The sequence below is a fragment of the Mesoplodon mirus genome (genome assembly GCF_964341445.2).
Source record: "Mesoplodon mirus genome assembly, chromosome: 15".
Taxonomy (NCBI): Eukaryota; Metazoa; Chordata; class Mammalia; order Artiodactyla; family Ziphiidae; genus Mesoplodon; species Mesoplodon mirus.
The window spans coordinates 16,669,106-16,692,333 of record NC_138991.1 but is presented as its reverse complement, the minus strand read 5'-3'; the positions used below and the strand labels follow the sequence as shown (position 1 = coordinate 16,692,333).

The window sequence follows — 23,228 nt, the reverse complement described above, 5'->3', positions numbered from 1 at the left end:
ACATCTGTGTCTCTATTTCTGCCCTGCAAACCGGTTCATCTGTACCATTTTTCTAGGTTCCACAGATATGCGTGAATATACGATATTTGTTTTTCTCTTTCTGATTTACTTCACTCTGTATGACAGTCTCTAGATCCATCCACGTCTCTACAGATGACCCAATTTTGCTCCTTTTTATGGCTGACTAATATTCCATTGTATATATGTGCCACATCATCTTTATCCCTTCGTCTGTCGATGGGCATTTAGGTTGCTTTCATGACCTGGCTATTGTAAATAGTGCTGCAATGAACATTGGAGTGCATGTGTCTTTTTGAATTATGGTTTTCTCTGGGTATATGCCCAGTAGTGGGATTGCTGGATCATATGGTAATTCTACTTTTAGTTTTTTAAGGACCCTCCATACTGTTCTCCATAGTGGCTGTATTAATTTACATTCCCACCAGCAGTGCAAGAGGGTTCCCTTTTCTCCACACCCTCTCCAGCATTTGTTGTTTGTAGATTTTCTGATGATGCCCATTCTAACTGGTGTGAGGTGATACCTCGTTGTAGCTGTGATGTTCATTTCTCTAATAATTATGATGCTGAGCAGCTTTTCATGTGCTTCTTGGCCATCTGTATGTCTTCTTTGGAGAAATGTCTGTTTAGGTCTTCTGCCCGTTTTTGGATTGGGTTGTTTGTTTTTTTAATATTGAGCTGCATGAGCTGTTTATATATTTTGGAGATAAATCCTTTGTCCATTGAGTCGTTTGCAAATATTTTCTCCCATTCTGAGGGTTGTATTTTTATCTGGTTTGTAGTTTCCTTTGCTTTGCAAAAATTTTTAAGTTTCATTAGGTCCCATTTGTTTATTTTTGTTTTTATTTCCATTACTCTAGGAGGTGGATCAAAAAAGATCTTGCTGTGATTTACGTCAAAGAGTGTTCTTCCTATGTTTTCCTCTAAGAGTTTTATAGTGTCCGGTCTTACATTTAGGTCTCTAATCCATTTTGAGTTTGTTTTTGTATATGGTGTTAGGGAGTGTTCTAATTTCATTCTTTTACATGTAGCTGTCCAGTTTTCCCAGCACCACTTCTTGAAGAGACTGTCTTTTCTCCGTTGTGTATCCTTGCCTCCTTTGTCATAGATTAGTTGACCATAGGTGCGTGGGTTTATCTCTGGGCTTTCTATCCTGTTCCATCAATCTATATTTCTGTTTTAGTGCCAGTACCATATTGTCTTGATTACTGTAGCTTTGTAGTATAGTCTGAAGTCAGGGAGTCTGATTCCTCCAGCTCCGTTTTTTTCCCTCAAGACTGCTTTGGCTATTCGGGGTCATTTGTGTCTCCATACAAATTTTAAAATTTTTTGTTCTAGTTCTGTAAAAAATACCACTGGTAATTTGATAAGGATTGCATTGAATCTGTAGATTGCTTTGGGTAGTAGAGTCATTTTCACAAGATTGATTCTTGGGACAGTGAATAATGCTTGCATTTCAGGTGTGATCCCAGCAGCCCGTACATCCACCCGGTGGGCTGGTGCCAGAAGCAAGGAAAGCCCCTCACCCCTCCACAAGGTGACCCTGCAGCCTGAGCCAAGCCCCCCTCTCCCTGGTCCCTTACCAGTATCTCATTAGCTCGGTCTTTAGGGGGCAGGGTGAGGGGACAGATGTGGCCTGGAGCCTTAGCTTCTTTGCCTGGGAGTTGAGAACCCTCTGACCTTAGGAGAGGCCTGTCAAACCCTGACTCTGTTAAGGTTGAAGGGAAGGAAGTTAGTTGACCACCCCCCTCAGCAAGGGAGCAGGAGTCCAGAGCAAAGAAAGTGTATCCTTCCCTGTCGGGGTGTTACGCTGGCCCACATGCAGTAGGGGTTCAGATGGGACCGGGGCTCGAGCAACAGCCGAGGAGGGGGCTAGGGGCCAGGGTTCCCAGAAAGCCCTGTGAACTGTGAGGTGGTGTGCTTGCTTCTGCCTGGCACCCCTCTGCCTCAGGAGCCCCCTGCAAGGAGCAGGCTGTGGTGATGCCAGGGGACTTCTCTCCACGGGCCTTTGTCCTTTCCATGCCCCTGGTCCTGCTTGGAAGGGAGAGCTCCCCCAGTACACCTGGGTGCCTGGACATTGTGCTCATCCTCTCCTCCAGACTACCCAGACCCTGACAGCTTCTGTTGGGAGAAATATCTGGAAGAAACTGGGGCCTCTGCTGTGCCCGCCTGGGCCTTCAAGGTGGTGAGTCATCTCTCCCTGCCCTGAGCTGAGCTCGGGAAGGCGAGGAGCCCTCGGCCAGCCAGGATGGGACCCTGGCCTCCCCCTTTGGCTGTGGTTTCCCCAGGCACAGCACCTGGGCTCCCCTCTTGGGGATTCAGCTCTGCTGAGATGGGCCTTGGCCTGAAGGCCGCTGTCCCCCTGCAGCGACCCCCGCACAGCTTCCTGGTCAACATGAAACTGGAGGCCGTGGACCGCAGAAACCCAGCCCTAATTCGTGTGGCCAGCGTGGAGGATGTGGAGGACCATCGGATAAAGGTGGCTCTGGGCGCCTCAGGCTGGGAGAGTGGACAGGCCAGTTGGGCAGGACTTCTGTAGGCTGAGTTGAGGTCAAGGGCATGGCATGAGCCAGACTTGAGGGAGGCTGTGCGTTGCAGGGAAGGGAGCTCTAAACTTGAGGCCGAAGATCTTGGGTCTCAGTCTGGCCTCATCTGTGACTTACTTTTGTGAGTCTGGACAAGTCACATCCCCTCTCTGAGCCTATAAAATGGGCCTAATAATCCTTGTCCTATCCAAGGATTGATGGGAGATGCCACTAACTTAAAGGGTGAAACGCTTGGCAAGTGTGGTGGCCAAGACAGATTCCTGTGGGGTTGGCCCCTTGGTTCTTCCAATCCAGGATCTTGCTTCTGACAGGCCCCAGGGATGGGGAGAGCCTCCTAGAGCCTGGAGGACCTCCCAGCTGAGCTGGGCTCCACGAGGAACACCTGACCTCCAAGGGCCTTTCCTCCCCAGCTCCACTTTGATGGCTGGAGTCACACCTATGACTTCTGGATCGATGCCGATCACCCTGACATCCACCCCGCGGGCTGGTGCTCCAAGACAGGGCATCCCCTGCAGCCTCCTCTCCGTGTGTACCCCTAGGGCCCTCTGACCCTCTCCTCCTGATGTCCAGCCCTGCCCCCGAGCTCTGGCACCCCTCTCCCTTCTATAGCATGCCCACAGTGAGCTCTGGGGTCCCTCATCCTCCCTACCCTGGGGGTCTCTGCTACACATAGCAGTGCTTCTGGCCTCCCCAGTTTGCTGGGTTTGGAGCCTGGAGGTGTGGAGGGCCAAGCTCACTTGGGAGCATATGCTTAGGAGGTAGGTGTACCCCTGGGGAGTTCTTTCAGCGAGTAGCAGAGCCACACAGAGCATGCGCTGTGTTTGCTAAGGCAGTGTGGCTCCCTAAATCAAATCCTGGTCCCCTCAGCAGGCAGGGGTTAGAGGTCACTCACATCTGTTTCACATGTGGTGTTGATTCTTCTTGATTGTTCTCTGCACGTGGGCAGAGCCTAAAAAACGTCACCAAAGTCTTGGGGATAAAACTGAGAAACAAGAGTACCATGAAAATCTGCCTGATGTGGCTTCCGGGGGCAGCTGTGCCCACACCGGCTCTGAGTTGATCTCCCCAAGGGTTCTCCTCCTTTCAGAGAGTATGGCCTGCAGGTTTCCACAAAGTATATGAGAGACAAGCCCTCATTCCCCCAAGAGGGGCTGACATCCATATCCATCCAGGAAGTGGTGTCCCAGCCTGGTTCAGAGCCCCTTGTACCTGGGGAACTGGTTCCTAGTGCTGACCTTCCCTGCCCTGCATGACTCCTCTCCCAGCCCCGCCCCCACCGCCAGGGCCCTGTGCTGACCCTTTTCTTCCTGCCCCTCCAGGACCCAGAGAGCCCAGGTCTGCCTCCCCTGGGGGCTGTCCCCCTCTCAGCTGTCGAAGCCTGCCACAGACCAGGACCTCCAAGTACAGCTTTCACCACCGGTGAGCGAAGGGCTCCTGCTAAGAGACCCTCGGGCATTGTTGCTCAGAGAGGGTCTGTTTTATACCCACTACGGGTGGCCGACCAGGGCCCACCCAGCCGCTCTCCTACTGGGGCCAGGGTTGGGAAGAGCTAAGTGGGAACAATCAGATTCAGCCCATCTTAAGCCTTCTTCTTCTCCAGAAAGTGCCCCACTCCTGGTTGTGATGGCTCTGGCCACGTCACAGGCAAGTTCACAGCCCACCACTGCCTCTCGGGCTGCCCACTGGCCGAGAGGAACCAGAGCCGGCTGAAGGCAGAGCTGTCCGACACGGAGGCCTTGGCCCGTAAGAGGAACCTCTCGGGCTTCTCCCTAAGGAAGAAGCCTCGCCATCACAGCCGGTGCGGAGGGCAAGGGTGCAGGGCCTCGAGTCCTCCTGGGCCAGGGCAGGCCCTGATTCCCTGCCACGGACCTGGTCCCTCTCTCTCCAGGATCGGACGCCCTCCAAAGTATCAGAAGCTCCCACAGGAAGATTTCCCGAGTGAGTCCTGGGTCATTTATTCCTGTGTCCTCCACCGCGTTCACAATGAGTACTTAGTAATTGGTGGGAGGAGTCACCAGGGGTGCCCAGGGCCGGAGAAGCTGGCAGGCAGGCCACCTCTGCATTCGAGATACTTGGGGATACAGAGCAGTGGCAAGACCACAGGGTAGGGCCTTGAGCGACCTCAGATTCCAGCCCCTTTTCATCCCTGGTTTTGCTGTGATTTTCCAGGAAAGACACAGAGCCTCTCTGGACTTCTGGTTCACTGTGAGGTGGGATGATGCCTCCAGCTCTGCTTTTCTCAATCTAGGCTTCCAGGGAGGGAGGCCATGGCTGTCACTTTCTAGCTGTGTGACCTTGAGCAACTTAGTTAACATCTCTGAGCTTCAGTTTCCTCATTTGAAAACATGAATAGTATCTGCCTTTCCGGTGTCAATTACCTGAAATAATAATGGCTACTTTGCTGTTTATTGAGCACCTACTATGGGCCCTGTACCGTTTCAGATGCTTTACCTATACCGTTGCTGACTCTCACAAGTGGTCTGTAACATAGATGTCATTCTCTGCTGAGAGAAGAGGAGTGAGAGGTTGGTAGAGTGAGGTCATTTGCCCAAGGTCATTCGCCTCATAAGGGGCTGAGCTGGGCTTCAAACTCGGGTCTGACTTCTCCTGCTATCGCTGCTGGTACAACAGATGTAAATTATCTGACCTACACGTCAGTTCGCTTTTCCACCTCCTTTGTCTTAGCTTGGCGGCAACAGCCAAGTACCACAGACTGGGTGGCTTCAACAGAAGTGTACTTTCTCACACTTCTGGAGGCTGGAGGTCCAAGCTCAAAGGATCAACAAGTTTGGTTTCTTCTGAGGCCTCTCTCCTTGGCGTACAGACAGCCACCTTCCTGCTTGTGTCCCACATGGTCTTTGCTCTATGCCTGTGTGCCCCCAGGGTCTCTCCATGTCTCCAAAATTCCTTTTCTTATAAGGATACCAGACAGATTGGATTAGGGTCCACCTTATCAGCCTCATTTTAACTTAATCACCTCTTTAAAGGCCCTTTCCCCAAATACAGTCGCATTCTGAGGTACTGGAGATTAGAGCTTTAACATATCAATTTTAAGGGGCATGGGACACAGCTCAGCCCACGGCTCCAAGGGGAGGGACAAGGTGACCGAGCCCTCCACTGCATGATGAATTCATCTGTATCTTCAGCCACTGGCATAGGTCCTGATACACAGCAGTGATGCTGGGGATCTTGTTTCAGTTGAGTTGAATGCGCATCATTTTTTTTGTTAGATAGATAATTCTTTTGGCCACGCCTGGGGGCACACGGGATCTTAGTTCCTCGACGAGGGATCGAACCTGGACCCCTTGCAGTGGAAGCACAGAGTCCTAACCACTGGACCGCCAGGGAAGTCCCTGAATGCACATCACTTTAAGGCAAGAAGAGACCTTGAGAAATCACCTGGATCAGTGCACAACTTCTGGGCAGGACCCAGACTATTCCAGTTCTTCAGGAACAGTCTCTGTAACCCAGGCAGTATTAGCACAGAGATTTAAAGCACAACCTCGAGGCAGACTGCCTTTTACATGCTGTGAGATCTTGAGCAGGTGAAGCCACCTCTCTGAGCCTCAGCTTCCTCATCTGTAAAATGCTAATAATAATAGTGCCAATCTTAAAAGGTGGTGAGAGGCTTAAATGAGGTGGTCCATGTGACGTGCTTGATAAACTGCAGGAATTATTAGTCCTGATGTCTTGCCTGACTCCCTCTTTTTTTTTTTTTTTTTTTTGCGGTACGCGGGCCTCTCACTGTTGTGGCCTCTCCCGTTTCCACCAGCTGGCTCTCCCAGAGGGGACACTTGTCACTCTGGATTTCGTTCCGGAGGAGACTTCTCACGCATCCGTGGGTAGACCTCCTCCCTGTGGGTTTGCTGGGAAACAGCTCCCTGGGGGAGACTGCCTGGAGAGGACAGGCCTCAGCTGTGCTCACTCTGTTCACAGGGCCATTCACGCCCCATGAGCGTCAGCTGTTGGAAAGAATGAGGAAACCGCAGTGATTTCCTTCCCCAAGCAGTTTATTTACAGATGGAGAAACTGAGGCCCATGTTAAATGACCTGCCCGGGACTAAAGAGCAAGTTAGTAAGGAACTAACCCCATTTCCTGATTCTGAGTCCAGTTTGTGTTTTCTATTATACTGCATTACCCCCACTGCCCCCCTGCCACTGTGGTCCCCCTGCCTTTCCGCAGTGCCTATTCAGCACACCGTTATTAACCTCCAATAATAATAATAATAATAATAGTGCTATAGACTGAACGTTTGTATCCCCCCCCAAATTCATATGTTGAAACCTAATCCCCAGTGTCATAGTATTTGGGGTGGGGCCTTTGGGAGGTGATTAGGTCATGAGGAAGGAGCCCTTGAGAATGGGATTAGTGCCCTTATAAGAGACCCCTTGCCCCTTCTGCCATGTGAAGACACAGTGAGAAGATGGCAGCCTGTGCGTCAGGAAGCAGACCTTCACCAGATATCGAATCTGTTGGTGCCTTGATCTGGGACTTCCAGCCTGTACCGTGAGGAATACATTTCTGTTGCTTTTAAGCCAAAAAAAAAAGAACAAGAGGAGCTGTTTCTGACCTGCAGCTAGATGTTTTGCAGTTAGATAAGATATCACGGGTGCCTGCAAAAGCTTCTGTCCTGTGCTCTGGGGAAGAAAGATAAGGAGCAGCACAGCTCCCAGATTCCTCGCCAGCGTACATGGAGCACCAGACACAGGGCATCAAAGAGGGACACCTGGGTGGACAGGAGGCCAGACCTGAGGGCAGGTAGATGAAGCGCTGGTGGCAGTAGCTGTCACGGGAGATCCGGGGTGCACCCCAAACGGGTTTGGGCTGATGAGCAGAGAGGTAGCAGGTGGGCCGAGTTACAGAAGAACAGTCAGTGGGGCTGGAAACGGGATCCCAGAGGCTCTGAGGATGACTGTGAGGTGCAAGGAGTCAGGGTGAAAGGCTGAAGCGAAGAGGAGGGATGCAAGGACGATGTGATGAGCATGGTGGGCCTGCAAGAGGGCAGTGGGGTACCGCGTTCACGGGAGTCTAGAATTACCACCTGAACAGGATAGAGCCAGCTGTCTTGGGTTCTGGGCAGAGGCAGGGCAAGCCCCACGGGACAGTGGCCATGTGGCCCATCCAAGGCAGGTAAGGTGGGTAGGGGCCAGGTTTGCCAGAGTGGCCAGAAGTAGATGAAGTCCAAGCAGACAGCCACCAAGCCTGGCCAAAGAGGAAGCCAGGTAGAACAGGGTCACTCACCAAATCGAAGAGCCGCTTGGAGGCTGGAGTCGGGAGCCAGGGGTTCCAGGTACAGATCAGGAAGCAGAGGGACAGGAAGCATGGCGAGTGGGTCAGGGGTCACCCCAGATGTGCCTGAGTAGACCGGGGTCTGGTACGCAGAGAATAAACTAGACCCGGCTGGGGACGTAGCGGGGAGGAGTGGAGCTCGAGACAGAGGCAGCGGGTAGGGGGTGCGTGTCAGACTGGGCAGGCTGATCCTGATTCTCAAACAGGATCCCCCTGAGGCTGCAAGAATGGGGGCCCAAAAGGACTTAGGAAAAGGAGGGCAAGCAGAATGGACTTTTTTTTCAGTACGTGGGCCTCTCACTGCTGTGGCCTCTCCCGTTGCGGAGCACAGGCTCCGGACGCGCAGGCTCAGCGGCCATGGCTCACGGGCCCAGCCGCTGCACGGCATGTGGGATCTTCCCGGACCGGGGCACGAACCTGTGTCCCCTGCATCGGCAGGCAGACTCTCAACCACTGCGCCACCAGGAAAGCCCCAGAATGGACTTTTGATGTCCGGGCTGAGGTTGCTTGGATGTTGGGGGCCGTTTTGATACACGGTATCTAGAGAGCGGTGTTTCTGGGATGCTGCAGCAGATCCAGGAGAGAAGAGCGTCCTCGAAGGGCCCAGGGTGATACAGCCTCAGAAGGATGGGGGTGGTGTCGTTCTACGCAGTCTGTAACGTGAGGAACCCACTTTACCCCAAGGGGCGAGCACTGGATGAGGAGTCAGGAGATCTGGATCACTGCCTTGGCTCTGCAGGGCTGTCCGAAAGGAGCCATGGTCCTGCCCACTCTGCCAGCCAGCCTCTCAGGTGGCCTGGGGATGAGCGGGCTTCGGGGACCAGGTGAGCCTTCGGCCTCGGCCGCCAGCCTCTGCTTCTGCCTCTGCCTCTGCCTTCCAGCACTGACCGCTGACGTCATGCACCAGTCCCTCTTCATGTCGGCCCTGTCGGCCCACCCCGACCGGTCGCTGTCAGGGTGCTGGGAGCAGCACTGCAAGCTCCTGCCAGGAGTGGCGGGCATCTCGGCCTCGACGGTCGCCAAGTGGACCATCAATGAGGTGAGGGCCCCTCCCTCTTCCTCCCCCTCTGCTTTGCCCTCACCGCACCCTGGCAGGAGGGCTCAGGAAAGGCCCCTGTCGGGCAGAGGCCCACACCGCTCCTGACTCAACCTCCTGCGGTCCACAGTCCCTCCCAGCTGCTCAGTGGGGGCCTTGGGGGGTTACTGAGGGACTCTCTGATAGGCCCATCCTAGTGCACAGGGAGGAGGGCATGCTGCTAGTCGAGCAGGAGAGACAGGCTCAGGCCTGGGCCTCGGGAGCAACGGGCCTCACCTCCCTCACCCAGCAGCATAGAGATGCAAGATCCTCTTAGGCTGATAAGAAAAAGCAACACTGCCATAGCCCAGGAGGCACCAAGGCCGGGTAGGCCCGCCTCCTCCCTCCTCTCCCGAGCCCCGTCCCCTTGGCAACACGTCTTCTTTGGTTTCCAAGGTCTTCGGCTTTGTTCAGACCCTGACAGGTTGTGAGGACCAAGCACGGCTCTTCAAAGATGAGGTAAGGTGCAAAGCGCAGTGTGGGGACAGAGGAGGGTCACCATCGTTGAGATAGCAGGACGCAGGAGCCCTCCCCAGCACTGCCCCCAGCTAGAGAGGGCCCTCTGTCGTCCCACCTAGGGGGACCAGTCATAGTGACCCACGTCTCTGGGAAAAATCTGGTACGCACCGTGGCCCAGCTTGGGAACCAAACCCTCTGTTCAGACCATCCTCAGGAAGGAAACCATCCTGGAAACAGGATTCCATTCACAACAAAAATTGTGCTCTCCGCTCGAACTTTTGTTTTCCAAACTTAACTTCCTCGATGGCAGTCAATTAAAGTGTATTTTGACTGGCACAGCTATTGCCATTTACTGCAAGGACCCTAACACACACTTAAAATTAAGACCCAAAAGCTTACCAAAGTTGAGAAGCAGTGAGCTGTAGGTGAAAGACCACTAGTTTTGTGGACAGGTGGATTTGAATCCCATTTCTGCTGCTTGGAGCTCTTCTGAGTCTGCATCTTCTCGTCCGTGAGATAGAGATGGGGAGTTCCCTGGTGGTCTAGTGGTTAGGATTGGGCGCTTTCACTGTCATGGCCCAGGATCAATCCCTGATCGGAGAACTGAGATCCCATAAGCCATGCAGCATGGCCAAAAAAATAGAGATAAAATGGGTATAATGATGACTGTCTTGCAGGGCCATGTGAGTGCTGGAAATGATGAGTGGATCACTATACCAGAATGTCTAGTGTAAATATATCATCAGCATCTATATTATTATATACCAATGCTGTAGAGTAATATACAAATCACATCACTGTAGCCACATGCCTGATACAGGGAGAGCTCAATCCATGGTGTTTCTGGCTTTCAATGTGTAGTTGTCCTCAAATAAAGGGCTTTATCATGACTCTCCTAATTCGTAGAGTTTGAAATTGGAAGGGACCTTTCAGTTTGTTTAGGTCTTCCTTCCAAAGAATACACACACACCCCTTAACCCAAGAGAGCATAGTTCCAGCTCCCCATAGATGCCACCTCCAGGTCAGGTGCCCAGGAGAAAGAAGTATATTCCTCTTTCCCTGGAAGAATCTCTTTATCCAGGCCCAACACAGACAGTTTCTTCATCGACCCTTGGGTGGTGGCGCTCCCAAACTCCTCCCCACTCTGGGTGCTTGCCTTCTGGGTTGATGATCTTATCAGAATGTGTCTATGCCCCGAGTTTCAGATGCCGTCTGACCAACACAGAACACACTGGGCTGCTGCTCCCCTGTATGTCTGATGCTTTTGTTTCTAAAAAGACTTTATTTTTTTTAGAGCAGTTTTAGGTTCAAGGAAAATTGAGAGGAAGTACAGAGAGTTCCCACGTACCCCCTGCCCCCTACACATGCACAGCCTCCCCCATTATCAGCATCCCCACCAGAGTGGGACCTTTGTTACAACCTATGAACTGACACCTAGATGTTTTGTTTTCTTAATGGAGTTAAAATATGCATGGAGTGAGATGCACACATCTTAAAAGTACAATCCTACAAGTTTTGTGAACTGTATACACCCTGAACCCAATATGTCAATCAAGATATAAAACATTTCCATCATACCAGAAAGTTCTTTCCTGGCTCCTTCCGTCAGCTCTCATAGGCAACCACTGTTCTCATTTCTAGCACCATAAATTAGTTTTACCTGTTCTTGAATTTCATATAAGTGGAATCACACAGCACGTACTCTTTTGCGTTTGTCTCTTTTCAGTGTGATGTTTTGGAGGTTCATCCATGTTATAGTGTACACCAGTAATTAGCTCCTTTTTATTTCTGAGCCGTGCTCTGTTTTGTGAAAATCCCACAGTTGTTAGTGGGCATTTGCATTGTTTCCTCCTTCTCCAAATTTGAACACTATGTTTTTGTTGGCAAAACTTAAGTTTGCACTAGCTTTATTACAGCCACATCACACCAGTTTGGAGTTCATCAAAGTCCCCCAAGTGCCTTTTCTGTCGATTATCTATTATAGTCTAACCAAATTTTCCAGTGTGTTACTTGTACCACTGGGGTTTTTTTTTTTTTTTCAGTCTAATGTAAAACTTTACATTTATCCCTATTAAATGTTCTCTCGTTGGTTTCATAGTCTCATTGTTTTAAATCTTGATTCTGTCATCTCTGATATTCATAGGGCTTTCCAGCCTCATCCAACTTGTACATTTGAAAACTAAGCTTTCTGTGTCTTCCACCAAGTCTTCACCGCATGTGTATAATGTGACAGAGCAGAAGCACGTGCCACCCATTAGAGATCTTCCTGTAGGTGACAACAGGTCACAAATCAACGCTCTTTGAGTGCAGTGGTTTAGCCAGCTGTGGAATCACCCCAGAGCTTGATCCTTGGGCATCCTCCCCTTTTTAGGAAAAGGTCTATCTCTCCCAGGAACATCTGCTGTGTATCTCAGTTCAGCGTGATCTGTGAAACAAAAAAGCAATGGCAAAAGCGGAGAAGGTGTGGTAGTGGCCCACCAGCATCAAATAGAGTCTCAGGGTGGAGGAGGACCTTTGCAGGGTCTGAGAATTACCTTCTCCGGGATCTGGTCCATGTCATCCATTTCCCCAGGGAGGACCATGCTCCAAGGAATGGGCTTTCTCTGGCTGAACTGATGCTTTCAGGGACATGAGTCAGGATTCTTTCCAGCCAGGACACAGACCATTCATTAGAGGGATGCTTCATGAGTGAGAAATCAGAGCATATCGGATAGATGGTCTTAGGGGTAGTCTGTTCAGTCTGCTGGTTGGCACTGATGGGCCTAAGAAAAGTCTGCCCAGTCCTCCCTTTGTCACCTTTATTGTAGCTCTCATGTATTTGTTTAATTTACTCGGCAAATAATTATTGAAGTCTGCTGTGTGCCTGGCCCAGCATCATGTGATGAGGGCAAATTCCTTAGTCGTTCTGCCTCAGTTTCCTCATCTGTAAAATGGGGGTAATTAATACTGGTACTGTTTCAGAGGGGTGTTGTGAGAATTATTAAATCAGTTAATATACGAAAAGTGTTTAAGAACAGTGTTGGCCACGTAAGAAACACCATAGAAGTGTTTTGTTTGCCGTGATTCTTAAGGAGGGAGGATAGGAGGGATGACACCTTTTCAAAAAAGGGGTCCCAGTACCCAGAGGAGGGGATTCTTCAAGCCAAATGGTGGGACCAGGAGCCACATGGCCCTCCTGCCCAGAGGCTCCGCAGCCCAGCCAGGCCCACCCGCTGAGAGAAAAGGCGATTGTGCTCACCATACCCCACCCCAGCCCCATCTCCCGCCCTGGCTCTCTGCATCTCTTTCCCTCCTCCACAATGGGCTTCTCCCCTCCCTTTCCCTACCCATCTCCCTATCCCGGAGAATTAACAATTATTTGCTTCACCTATTTTTAGATGAAGCAGTTTTGTTTTGTTTTTTTTAAGAAAGGTTATTTTATTTATTTATTTATTTATTTGGCTGCATTGGGTCTTTGGTGCTGCACGCGGGCTTTCTCTAGTTGCAGCGAGCAGGGGCTGCTCTTCGTTGCGGTGCATGGGCTTCTCATCGCGGTGGCTTCTCTTGATGTGGAGCACGGGCTCCAGGCTCACGGGCTTCAGTAGTTGTGGCTCGTGGGCTTAGTTGCTCCGCGGCATGTGGGATCCTCCCGGGCCAGGGCTCGAAGCCATGTCCCCTGCATTGGCAGGTGAATTCTTAACCACTGCGCCACCAGGGAAGTCCCAGATGAGGTAGTTTTAAGTAGATAATGGCCATCCTCACATTTCACCCCTGAGTACTTCAGCACACATGTCTAAAAACTAAAGTCTATCTCCGCATAGCCACAGCATTGTTATCCCACTGAACAAGTGGACAGTAGCTCCTTTATATCACCTAATACCCAGCCTGTATTCAAATTTCCCTGCTCATGCCCAGAGTATCTTTTGCAATTGGTGTTTTTGAGCCAGGACCCAAGCAAGGTCCACACAGTTGGTTTCGGTTGTTATGTCTCTTAAATATCTTCTATTCTAGAATAGTTTCCTCTCCTTTTTTTAATTTATTTTTTATTTTTTATTTTTTTGCAACATTGGAAACAGTCTTGGTGAATGTGAACTTCTAGATCTGTCTCACTGGTTCCTCGTGGTGTCGTTTAACTAGGCCCACTCTCCCCTGTGTTTCTTTTTTTTTTTTTTTGCGGTACGCGGGCCTCTCACTGCTGTGGCCTCTCCTGCTGCGGAGCACAGGCTCTGGACGCGCAGGCTTAGCGGCCACGGCTCACGGGCCCAGCTGCTCCGTGGCATGTGGGATCTTCCCGGACTGGGGCACGAACCTGTGTCCCCTGCATCGGCAATCAGACTCTCAACCACTGCACCACCAGGGAAGCCCTCCCCTGTGTTTCTTATAAACTGGACATCAGGTGCAGAGGTTGGTTAGATTCAGATTTAATCTCTCTTTTTCTCTCTTCCTCTCTTCCTTCCCTGCCCCCCCTTCTCAAGAATAGCTCACAGGTAACATGGTAGCGCTCAGCCTGCAGCACGTGGGAATGCCCTCGGTGTCTGCTTATTTACTATTCGCAGTGCCAAGATTGTCCCTTATGTGGGGACAGCAACAGCAGGTATTTTGAAGCCGCTGTCAGTGAGGACTCAGAGGACATTATGTAAACACATACTGAAATCCAGACCAGCCAGCAGAAAGAGAGAGAGCTAGAGCGCATGTGCGTGCATGTGTGTGTGTGTGTGTGTGTGTGTGTGTCTGTGTGTGGACGTGGGGAAACCAGTGGATATCTTTCTTTCCTTCTCTCTCCCCATTGCTTCTTCCTGTTTTCCTTCCTCCTCCCCTCCCCCTCTCTCCTGTTTCCCTCCCCCCATCTGTCCTTTACTCCTGTTTTCTTTCTCCCTCTCCACTCCCCACGCACACCCGCTCCTTCCCCGTGACCCTCCCCACCTTCTCCGCTTTCCACCTCCCTCCCGCAACTCCTCAGATGATTGACGGCGAGGCCTTCCTTTTGCTGACACAGGCGGACATTGTGAAGATCATGAGTGTCAAGCTGGGCCCAGCCTTGAAGATCTATAACGCCATTCTCATGTTCAAAAACGCCGACGACACCTTAAAGTGACTGGCCCGGGGCCGGTCTCTTAAATATCTCCCTCTGCAGCGGCTGCTTCCTTCCCGGCTTGAGCTCCTCACATCCCATCCGTGCCCCTGCCACCCTCTGTCCCTTATCAGGGGTGGTCCTTCTCTCCGGGGCTGCCTTGTACGAGGTACAGGGAAGCAGAGGAACCCTGGGGAGGATGGAGTCCTAGCCCCCGAGTCCTAGAGCTCATCTGCCACCGGGCACAGCGGTGAGGGTGAGACTGGGCGGGGCGGGGTGGGTGGGGCGCCACTGATGGAGAAGTTTGAAGGTGCCCCACCCATGGCGGCCCCGCATCTCCAGCGACTTGTTTCATCACCAAAGGGTCTTTCTCTCAGCCGTTAAGAACAGTCTGGTAGAACAGGAGTCCTCCAATCTGAGGCCCTTTTCTCTTTGCCATCTCTCTACGCTCTTGCTTCCTTTCCTCCTATCAGGAAGCGACCCTGCCGAAAATGTATTTATTCAAAAAGACACCTCCCCTCTTTCTGTCTGCTGGTTTTGCTGCCCACATCCTGCTGCCTGGTTTCCTGGGCACAGCCCAGCCAGACCCCGCTGGCTCTTACCCCTTAGATGGGTGAGCCCCAGAGATATGTCTTCATAGGATCCACTGGGAGGCTTTGGCTGCCTTTCTCTTTTTTGCCTGGAAGTGGGGGATTCTGAGCCAGGATGCCTTCTTCAACACGCCCAGTTCTGGACCACATGGTATTTTAGTGTCCCACGCCCCATCCTGTTTCCAGTAGAGTGGGTGGTTAGAACCTGTTTAACTTCTGTAGCAGAGGTTAAGGTTCCACGATGTCCCCCCTTACACCCCTTCTGTGTCAAGTGTGGAGAGGAGGCACCCTGGCTGGCTAGGTGGGTGAGGCCAGCCCCAGGATACATCATATAACCTCGGGCCTTGGGCCAGCAGGGCAGTCCGGCAGGCATGGTGGCTTTCAAAGCTGGGTATAGCATCCTTCTCTGCAGCCATGGGTCTCAGCCAATGTGTTGCCCGGGGGGTAAGGGCCCTATGCCTGCCAGGCCTCCTGCCGTGGGGATGTAGCACTCTGCCTGGCACATACACCCCATGGCATCACATTCAACCTGTCCCTTAAATGTCTTGCTCCTGGGGAGTCTTACAAACACCCCTTGAAGTTGGGAGTTGGGAAGAAGGTGAATTCTATCTTCGAAGTCTCCATGCCCCTTAAGCCTCTCTTACCACTCTCCATCTGTCTTGCACTGCCAGCCAGGTGCCTGCCAGCGCTCTGGGACTTTGACCTTTCTGTCCAAGAGGGGGCCTAGCCTCCACTGAGCCATGGCCAAACCCGCCTCCCAGCCTACAGGGGCGGGGGCAGAGGCCACGGCAAGAGCCAGCCCCACACATGGAGGTGCAGAGCCACCGCCAAGCTCCTGTGGAGCCGGGGGCCTTCCCCAGACCCCTCCTGTCCATCATGTGATGTGTTTGTGCGGGTGCGTGTAGGGCACCCTTGGAAGTGTTTGACAGGGTGCAGGTGTGAGGCTCGGTGCTGGGAAAATGTCAAGGGCTATTATTGTTAAAATATGAAGCTTTATCTTTGGGAAACCCAAAGCTCTGTTGAGTCCCTGCCCCAGTCCAGGAGGGAACCTTCTGTCACAGAGGCAGCTTGGCCAGGGCAGCCATTCAGCTCTCCCAGCTGAGCTGCCGCAGGGCTGCAGACGGTCCTCAGAGGCCCTGCCTTCCTGGGAGGGCTCGGCCGGGCCCTGCCTCGGGCTGGGGGTTGGGTTTACAGAGGCTTGGGGCCCCCTTGGCCAGGAGTAAGGAGGAGCGAGCTGAGCCTCTCTCTCTTGGTTGCTTGGGTGGCAGTAAAACCCACCAGCTCCGTGGCCTCTGCTTCTTGTGAAGCTGGGGAGAGATGCTCGTTGACTCTGGAGTGAGGCGAAGACAGCAAGTACACCCAGCTGTGCTGTGGGGCCTCTCCGCTTCTAAGGAGCGCAGCTGGGACGGCTGTGCCATGTGGGTCTGTCCACCACCATCCTAATGCTTGTCTACAGGAGAGACAGGATGGACCAAGGGCCTTGGAGAAAAGGACCCCCAAGCCTCCGAACTTGGAGGCCTCAGCACTGTCTGCGCCAACATCAAACTCTGGAAAGAAACCAAATCATAAAAAAGGGGGAAAGAAATCTGCCTTCTGTCCACCCCGCCGCCCCTTCACCCCTATCCCTTCCCCAAATGAGATCATTGCACCTTGACCTGGGGGCTCGCGGTGAGGGGTGAGGGGAGGGAGTTGGCACCGCTGCCCTGTGCCCTCCGCCCTGCTCTCCCGCGGCAGGAACCACATACCCTTTGGCCCCGGCAGCCTCTCCCAGCCCTTGCCCAGCCCCGGCCTAGGGCAGTGAGACGCTTTCTGTTTAATTTATGAAGCAGAGAGAATGATCCCAGAGTTCAAAAATGAAGCCTGTTTGCACTTTCATTCACATGCACTTTGGTGGAGTTAATGTTTTTTGTACTTGCCTCGTGAGAGAGAGAGAGTGTGTGTGTGTGTGAGAGTGTTCGTGTGTGCACACACATGTGCGTGTTCTTTAAGAGAATCCTCTGGTTAAAGATAAAGTCACTCTTGAGAGAGAAAAAGTGACAAACAAAATGTGGTGTATTTTGTCAGTGTATTGAAACAACATAAATAAACCTGAAGAACGGGATGATTTGCTATCAGAGTCTGTTTCTCTTTTCATGATCCAACATCCAGAAAACACAAAATGAATATTGTGCCATTACTGAAGAGAATAAAGCATTCTGTTTGCTGTTAGGGGTCCTAAAGAAACTGATTTTTATTCTATTTTAAAGATAAAAAACAAAGGATAAAGATAAATGGGTATACTTGTCAACACCGAGAAATGTAAACAATGGGAACCCCGTGAAAACAGTGTGAAAATGGCCTGATCCTTGACAGTTTATAAATGGTCAAGGGCAGAAAATTCAATGAAGCCTCTGGTTTTTAAAATAACCTCAAATTTTGGGGTGGGGAAATGTCAAGCTGAACAGTTAGAATTTGTTAAGGTTCCCAGAGATAGTATGAGCTGATGGGGAAGTGGCAGAAATATTCAATCACATCAATGCCTTTCTGTCAACATCCCTAGTTCCTTTGCCCCACTGCTGTAGCCAGACTACTTGGCTAGAATACCAACCGTGGAGCTGTCCAAGAGCCCATCGTCTCCACACCTTAACCAGGAACTTACCGAGTCGATTGGTGCCATGGTTGACTGATGATCTCTGGCTTCAATGTCAACCCTTAGGGCTGCCCAGGAAGCAGCTGGAATTGGGGGGGCGGGTGGTGGATTAGGTTTGACTTCCCTTTTCATGCTCCTCAAACCTCCTATCCCATCATCTTCCTAGTTGTCTCAATAGATGTCCTCACCATCTATGTCACAGAGAAAATGGGGGTCCTCAGAAGGAATACCCCACCTTCCAGCCACCTCATCGTCCAGCCCCCTCCTACCTACATCCATCCCTACTTCTTTTCTACTATCATAGTGGAATAATTGATCCTTCCATTTGTCCAAAGTTAATCGTCTACCAGCCATGGCTGCTATAAAAGGAAAAGAAACATTGAGTGACAAGTAGGGACCTTTGGAAATTTCAAATGTGATTGCAGAGATACTTCAATACAAGGGTTGAAAGATAAAGTTGATATTGCTGCAAAAGTGGAATAAAAAAAGAGATGAGGGGCTTCCCTGGTGGCACAGTTGTTGAGAGTCTGCCTGCCGATGCAGGGGACACGGGTTCGTGCCCCGGTCCGAGAGGATCCCACATGCTGCAGAGCGGCTGGGCCCATGAGCCATGGCCGCTGAGCCTGCGTGTCCGGAGCCTGTGCTCCGCAACGGGAGAGGCCACAACAGTGAGAGGCCCGTGTACCGCAAAAAAAAAAAAAAAGAAAAAGAAATTTCACAGAGAGACAAATTAAAAAACCACACTGAATGCCCAGCACAATGGATGTAAAAGGAATGACACCAAGCCTCATTATGGTGAGATGTCAGAATAATGAGAACAAAGAGAAGATCTAAAAGCTTCCAGAGGGAGTAAGACAGGTCACATACAAAGGAACAAGAATTACAGTAGCACTGAACATCTCAATAGCTATGCTGGAAGCAAGAGAAAGGAGTAATGTCTTCACAATTCCAAAGGAAAATTATTTCTACCCTAGAATTCTGTACCCAGCCAAGCTATCGGTCAAATATGAAAGCAGAACATTTTCAAACGTACAAGGTTTCAAACTTTTACCTCCTATGCACCTTTCCTCGGGAGGCCACTGGAGGGTGTGTTCCATCAAAATGAGAGAGTATATAAAAAAGGAGGAAGATCCCAGGAATGCAAGGATATGTCTTTTCAACATGAGAAAACCAACCTATATAATATGCCACGTTACTAGAATGAAGGGGGAAAACATATGATCATCTCAATTGATGCAGAAAAGGCATTTGACAAAAACCCAACACCTTTTCACAATAAAAACTGTCAGAAAACTAGGAATAGAAGGGAACTTCCTCAACATGACAAATGGAAAGAATTAATATTCGTGGGTAGGAAGACTTAATATTGTTAAGATGTCAATACTACCCAAAGTGATCTATAGGGTCAGTGCAAACCCTATCAAAATTCCAATGGCCTTTTTTGCAGGAATGTAAAATCTGATTCTCATGTTTGTATGGAATTGCAAGGGGCTCCCAAAAGCCAAAACAATCTTGAAAAGGAACAAAGTTGGAGGACTCAGACTTTGTGATTTCAAAACTGACTGCAAAGATAATGTAATCAAAATGTATGATACTGACATAAGGGCAGACCTAAAGACCAATTGAATAGAACTGTGAGTCCAGAAATAAACCCATACATTTATGGCCAATTGATATTTTTAATAAATTTATTTATTTTTATTTTTGGCTGTGTTGGGTCTTCGTTGCTGCATGTGGGCTTTCTCTAGTTGCAGCATGCAGGCTTTCTCTACTTGCGGCACGCGGGGGCTACTCTTCGTTGCAGTGCGCGGGCTTCTCATTGCAGTGGCTTCTCTTGTTGCAGAGCATGGGCTCTAGGCGCGCAGGCTCAGTAGTTGTGGCGCACGGGCTTAGTTCCTCCACAGTATGTGGGATCTTCCCGGACCACTGCTCAAACCCATGTCCCCTGCATTGGCAGGTGGATTCTTAACCACAGTGCCACCACGGAAGCCCCAGCCAATTGAGTTTTGATAAGAGTGGCAGGTCCATTCAATAGGGATAAGAACAGGACAATAGGATTTCCACGTGTGAAAAAAGTGAAGTTGGATGCCTACCTTACACTATATAAAAAATGAACTCAAAATGGATCGATGACCCAAGTGTAAGAGCTAAAACCATAAAACCCTTAGAAGAAAACATAGAGGCAAATCTTTATGACCTTGGAATTGACAATGGATTCTAGATGTGACACCAAAAGTACGAGCAACAAAAGAAAAAATATAGATAAGTTGAACTTCATCAAAATTAAAAACTTTGGGGACTTCCCTGGTGGTGCAGTGGTTAAGAATCCTCCTGCCAACGCAGGAGACAGGTTCGAGCCCTGGTCCAGGAAGATCCCACATGCTGCGGAGCAACTAAGCCTGTGTGCCACAACTACTGAGCCTATGCTCCAGAGCCCACGAGTCACAACTACTGAAGCCCGCGTGCCTAGAGCCCATGCTCCGCAACAAAGTAAGCCACCGCAATAAACCCGCACAGCACAACAAAGAGTAACCCCCGCTCGCCGCAAGTAGAGGAAGCCCGTGCACAGTAACGAAGACCCAACACAGCCAAAAATAAATAAATAAATAAATTTATTTTTAAAAATTAAAAACTTTGGTCTATCAAAGGACATTATCAAAAAAGTGAGAAGAAAACCTGTAGGGAGAGAATAGGTGCAAATTTTATATCTGACAATAGTTTAATATCCAGAATATAAAAAGAATTCCTAAAACTAAACAACAAAAAGACAAGCAACCCAAATAAAAAGTGGCAGAGGACTTGACTAGACATTTCTCCAAAGAAGATACATTGACACAAATGGCTAATAAACACATGGGAAGATGTTCAACATTATTAGTCATTGGAAAAATGCAAATCAAAACCACAATGAGAGGGCTTCCCTGGTGGCACAGTGGTTGAGAGTCCGCCTGCCGATGCAGGGGATGCGGGTTCGTGCCCCGGTCCAGGAAGATCCCACATGCCGCAGAGCAGCTAGGCCCGTGAGCCATGGCCGCTGAGCCTGCGCGTCCGGAGCCTGTGCTCCGCAATGGGAGAGGCCACAACAGTGAAAGGCCCACGTACCGTGGGAAAAAAGAAAAAAAGAAAAAAAAAACCACAATGAGATACCATGTCACATTCACTAGGATGCCTTAATCGAAAAAAAAAATAATAATAATAATTGTTGGCAAGGATGTGGAGAAACTGCTGGATGGAATGTAAAATGGTGCAGCCACCATGAAAACTTTGGCTCTTCAAGGAGAAGTTTGGTTCCTCAAAAAGCTAGATATATAATTACCATATTACCCAGCAATTTCACTCCTAAGTATACACATAAAAGATTTGAAAACGGATTATTTGTATGCCAGTGTTCATTGAAGCATTATTCACAATGGCCAAAAGGTAGAAACAACCCAAGTGTCCACTGATGGATGAATAGGTAGACAAAAAGTGGTATAACCATCCTTACAATGGAATATTATTCAACCATAAAATGGACTAAGCAACGTGGATGAACATTTTACTAAGTGATATAAGCCAGGTACAAAAGGACAAATATTGTATGATTCCACTTATATGAGGTATCTAGAATAGGCAATAGAGACAGAAAGTAGATTAGAGGTTACCAGGGGCTGTGGTGAAGGGGGGAATTGGGAGTTACTGCTTAATAGCTACAGAGTTTCTCTTTGGGGTGATGAAAAAGTTTTGGAAATAGATAATGATGGTGGTTGTACAACGCTGTGAAAGGACTTAATGGTACTGAATTGTCCACTTCATAATGGTTAAAATGGCGAATTTTATTTATATAGATTTGACCACAATTTTAAAGATTAAAAAAAAAAGAGGACACGGAGAGAGAAAAATAAATACCATATGTTAACACATATATATGGAATCTAAAAAAAAAAAAAAAGTGGTTCTGAAGAACCTAGGGGCAGGACAGGAATAAAGACGCAGACGTAGAGAATGGATTTGAGGACACGGGGAGGGGGAAGGGTAAGCTGGGACAAAGTGAGAGTGTGGCATGGACATATATATACACTACCAAATGTAAAATAGATAGCTAGTGGGAAGCAGCCGCATAGCACAGGGAGATCAGCTTGGTGCTTTGTGACCACCTAGAGCGGTGGGATAGGGAGGGTGGGAGGGAGACGCAAGAGGGAGGAGATATGGGGATATAGGTATACGTATAGCTGATTCACTTTGTTATAAAGCAGAAACTAACACACCATTGTAAAGCAATTATACTCCAATAAAGATGTTAAAAAAAAAAAAAAAGAGGACAACATAGGATCCAGGAAATAGGACCTCCAACAAGGATAGGGACAAAAAGGAGACTTCCTTGGTGGTCCAGTGGTTAAGACTCTGTGCTTCCACTGCAGGGGGCGCAGGTTCAATCCCTGGTCAGGAAACTAAGATCCTGCATGTCATGTGGCATGGCCAAAAAAATTTAATTTAATTTAATTTAAAATAAAAGGAGAGGGACAAAGGGAATTTCTAGAGTGATGGGAAAGGAAGGGCTAAGTTGACAACTGAGCAGCTGCCCAGATGAGAACAGAAGGATGAAAGTCTCCAGGAAGGATGAGAATAAAACAACCAAACAAACTGAAATCGATATATTATTGTATTAGGAGGCTATTTTCAACTCTATCAGAGAGTTTGAGAGAGAATTTATATACGTGTGTGTATGTATACAGAGGTATATGTTCAATATTTCAAGCCATCAACTGAGGCAATTACTAATTAACTTTAGGAAAAGCAGAAGTGTGTATTTGGATGAGCAAGATCTAAATATTGTAAGAAGGAAGTGAGAGAGTGGCATGGACTTATATACACTACCAAATGTAAAATAGATGGCTAGTGGGAAGCAGCCTCATAGCACAGAGAAATCAGCTCAGTGCTGTGTGACCACCCAGAGGGGTGGGATAGTGAGGGTGGGAGGGAGACGCAAGAGGGAGGAGATCCGGGGATATATGTAAATGTATAGCTGGTTCACTATGTTATAAAGCAGAAACTAACACAGCATTGTAAAGCAATTATACTCCAATAAAGGTGTTTAAAAAAAGAAAAAGAAGGAAGCCACTTGAGAATTTCTAAAAATGACAGATGGAGGAATCGCAGTATAATCATGCTATTTAGACACGTGGAGGTAATTACCAAAGGAAACAGCTAAAGTGCGTTCCTTGTCGATGAGGAATGAGACAAGGAACTGAAGTTTTTCATTATCCACCTCATAGTCCAGCTTGATTTTTAAAATTTTCTACATTTATCACTTTCTAAAAATCTTTCTAAAATCTTTTTTCCTAAGAGAAAACTGGGGGGTTCATCTCTGGCCTGTGTGTGAATGATGTTGGCCCAAGCATCCTGCGCCCAGCCCACGTGGGTAACAGATTTTTCAGTCCAATGCCTGTTATTCCCTCTGCCTATGGATGAATCTGCAGGTGTGAGAGGGTGTGTGCAAGTGGGGGGTATTGGTGGGAGTAGGAACAGGAGGCCAGATAAAGCACAGAAAAGTGGGCTGAGGAATGTCAAGGTGGAGGGAATATTTACGGA

At 49.4% G+C, this 23,228-nt stretch overlaps 1 protein-coding gene across 14 annotated transcripts in view; it reads left to right on the top strand.

Moving 5' to 3' along the window:
* Positions 1-17,127, top strand: part of L3MBTL1 (L3MBTL histone methyl-lysine binding protein 1) — a 38,810-nt gene extending 21,683 nt beyond the window's left edge. For 4 of the 14 annotated variants that reach the window (XM_082644828.1, XM_082644818.1, XM_082644823.1 and 1 more), the window contains exons 13-21: positions 1,479-1,555; positions 2,118-2,203; positions 2,387-2,497; positions 2,975-3,089; positions 3,884-3,983; positions 4,165-4,502; positions 8,736-8,893; positions 9,326-9,388; positions 16,485-17,127. In XM_082644828.1, the coding sequence (XP_082500954.1) occupies positions 1,479-1,555; positions 2,118-2,203; positions 2,387-2,497; positions 2,975-3,089; positions 3,884-3,983; positions 4,165-4,502; positions 8,736-8,893; positions 9,326-9,388; positions 16,485-16,682 (1,246 nt within the window). In that variant the 3' untranslated portion in view covers positions 16,683-17,127. Of the gene's footprint in view, positions 1-1,478; positions 1,556-2,117; positions 2,204-2,386; positions 2,498-2,974; positions 3,090-3,883; positions 3,984-4,164; positions 4,503-8,735; positions 8,894-9,325; positions 9,389-9,507; positions 9,684-10,065; positions 11,486-14,327 lie in introns of those variants that run through there. The other 10 variants (XM_082644820.1, XM_082644826.1, XM_082644821.1 and 7 more) reach the window with 7 other exon arrangements.
* The last annotated feature ends 6,101 nt before the right edge of the window (positions 17,128-23,228 follow it).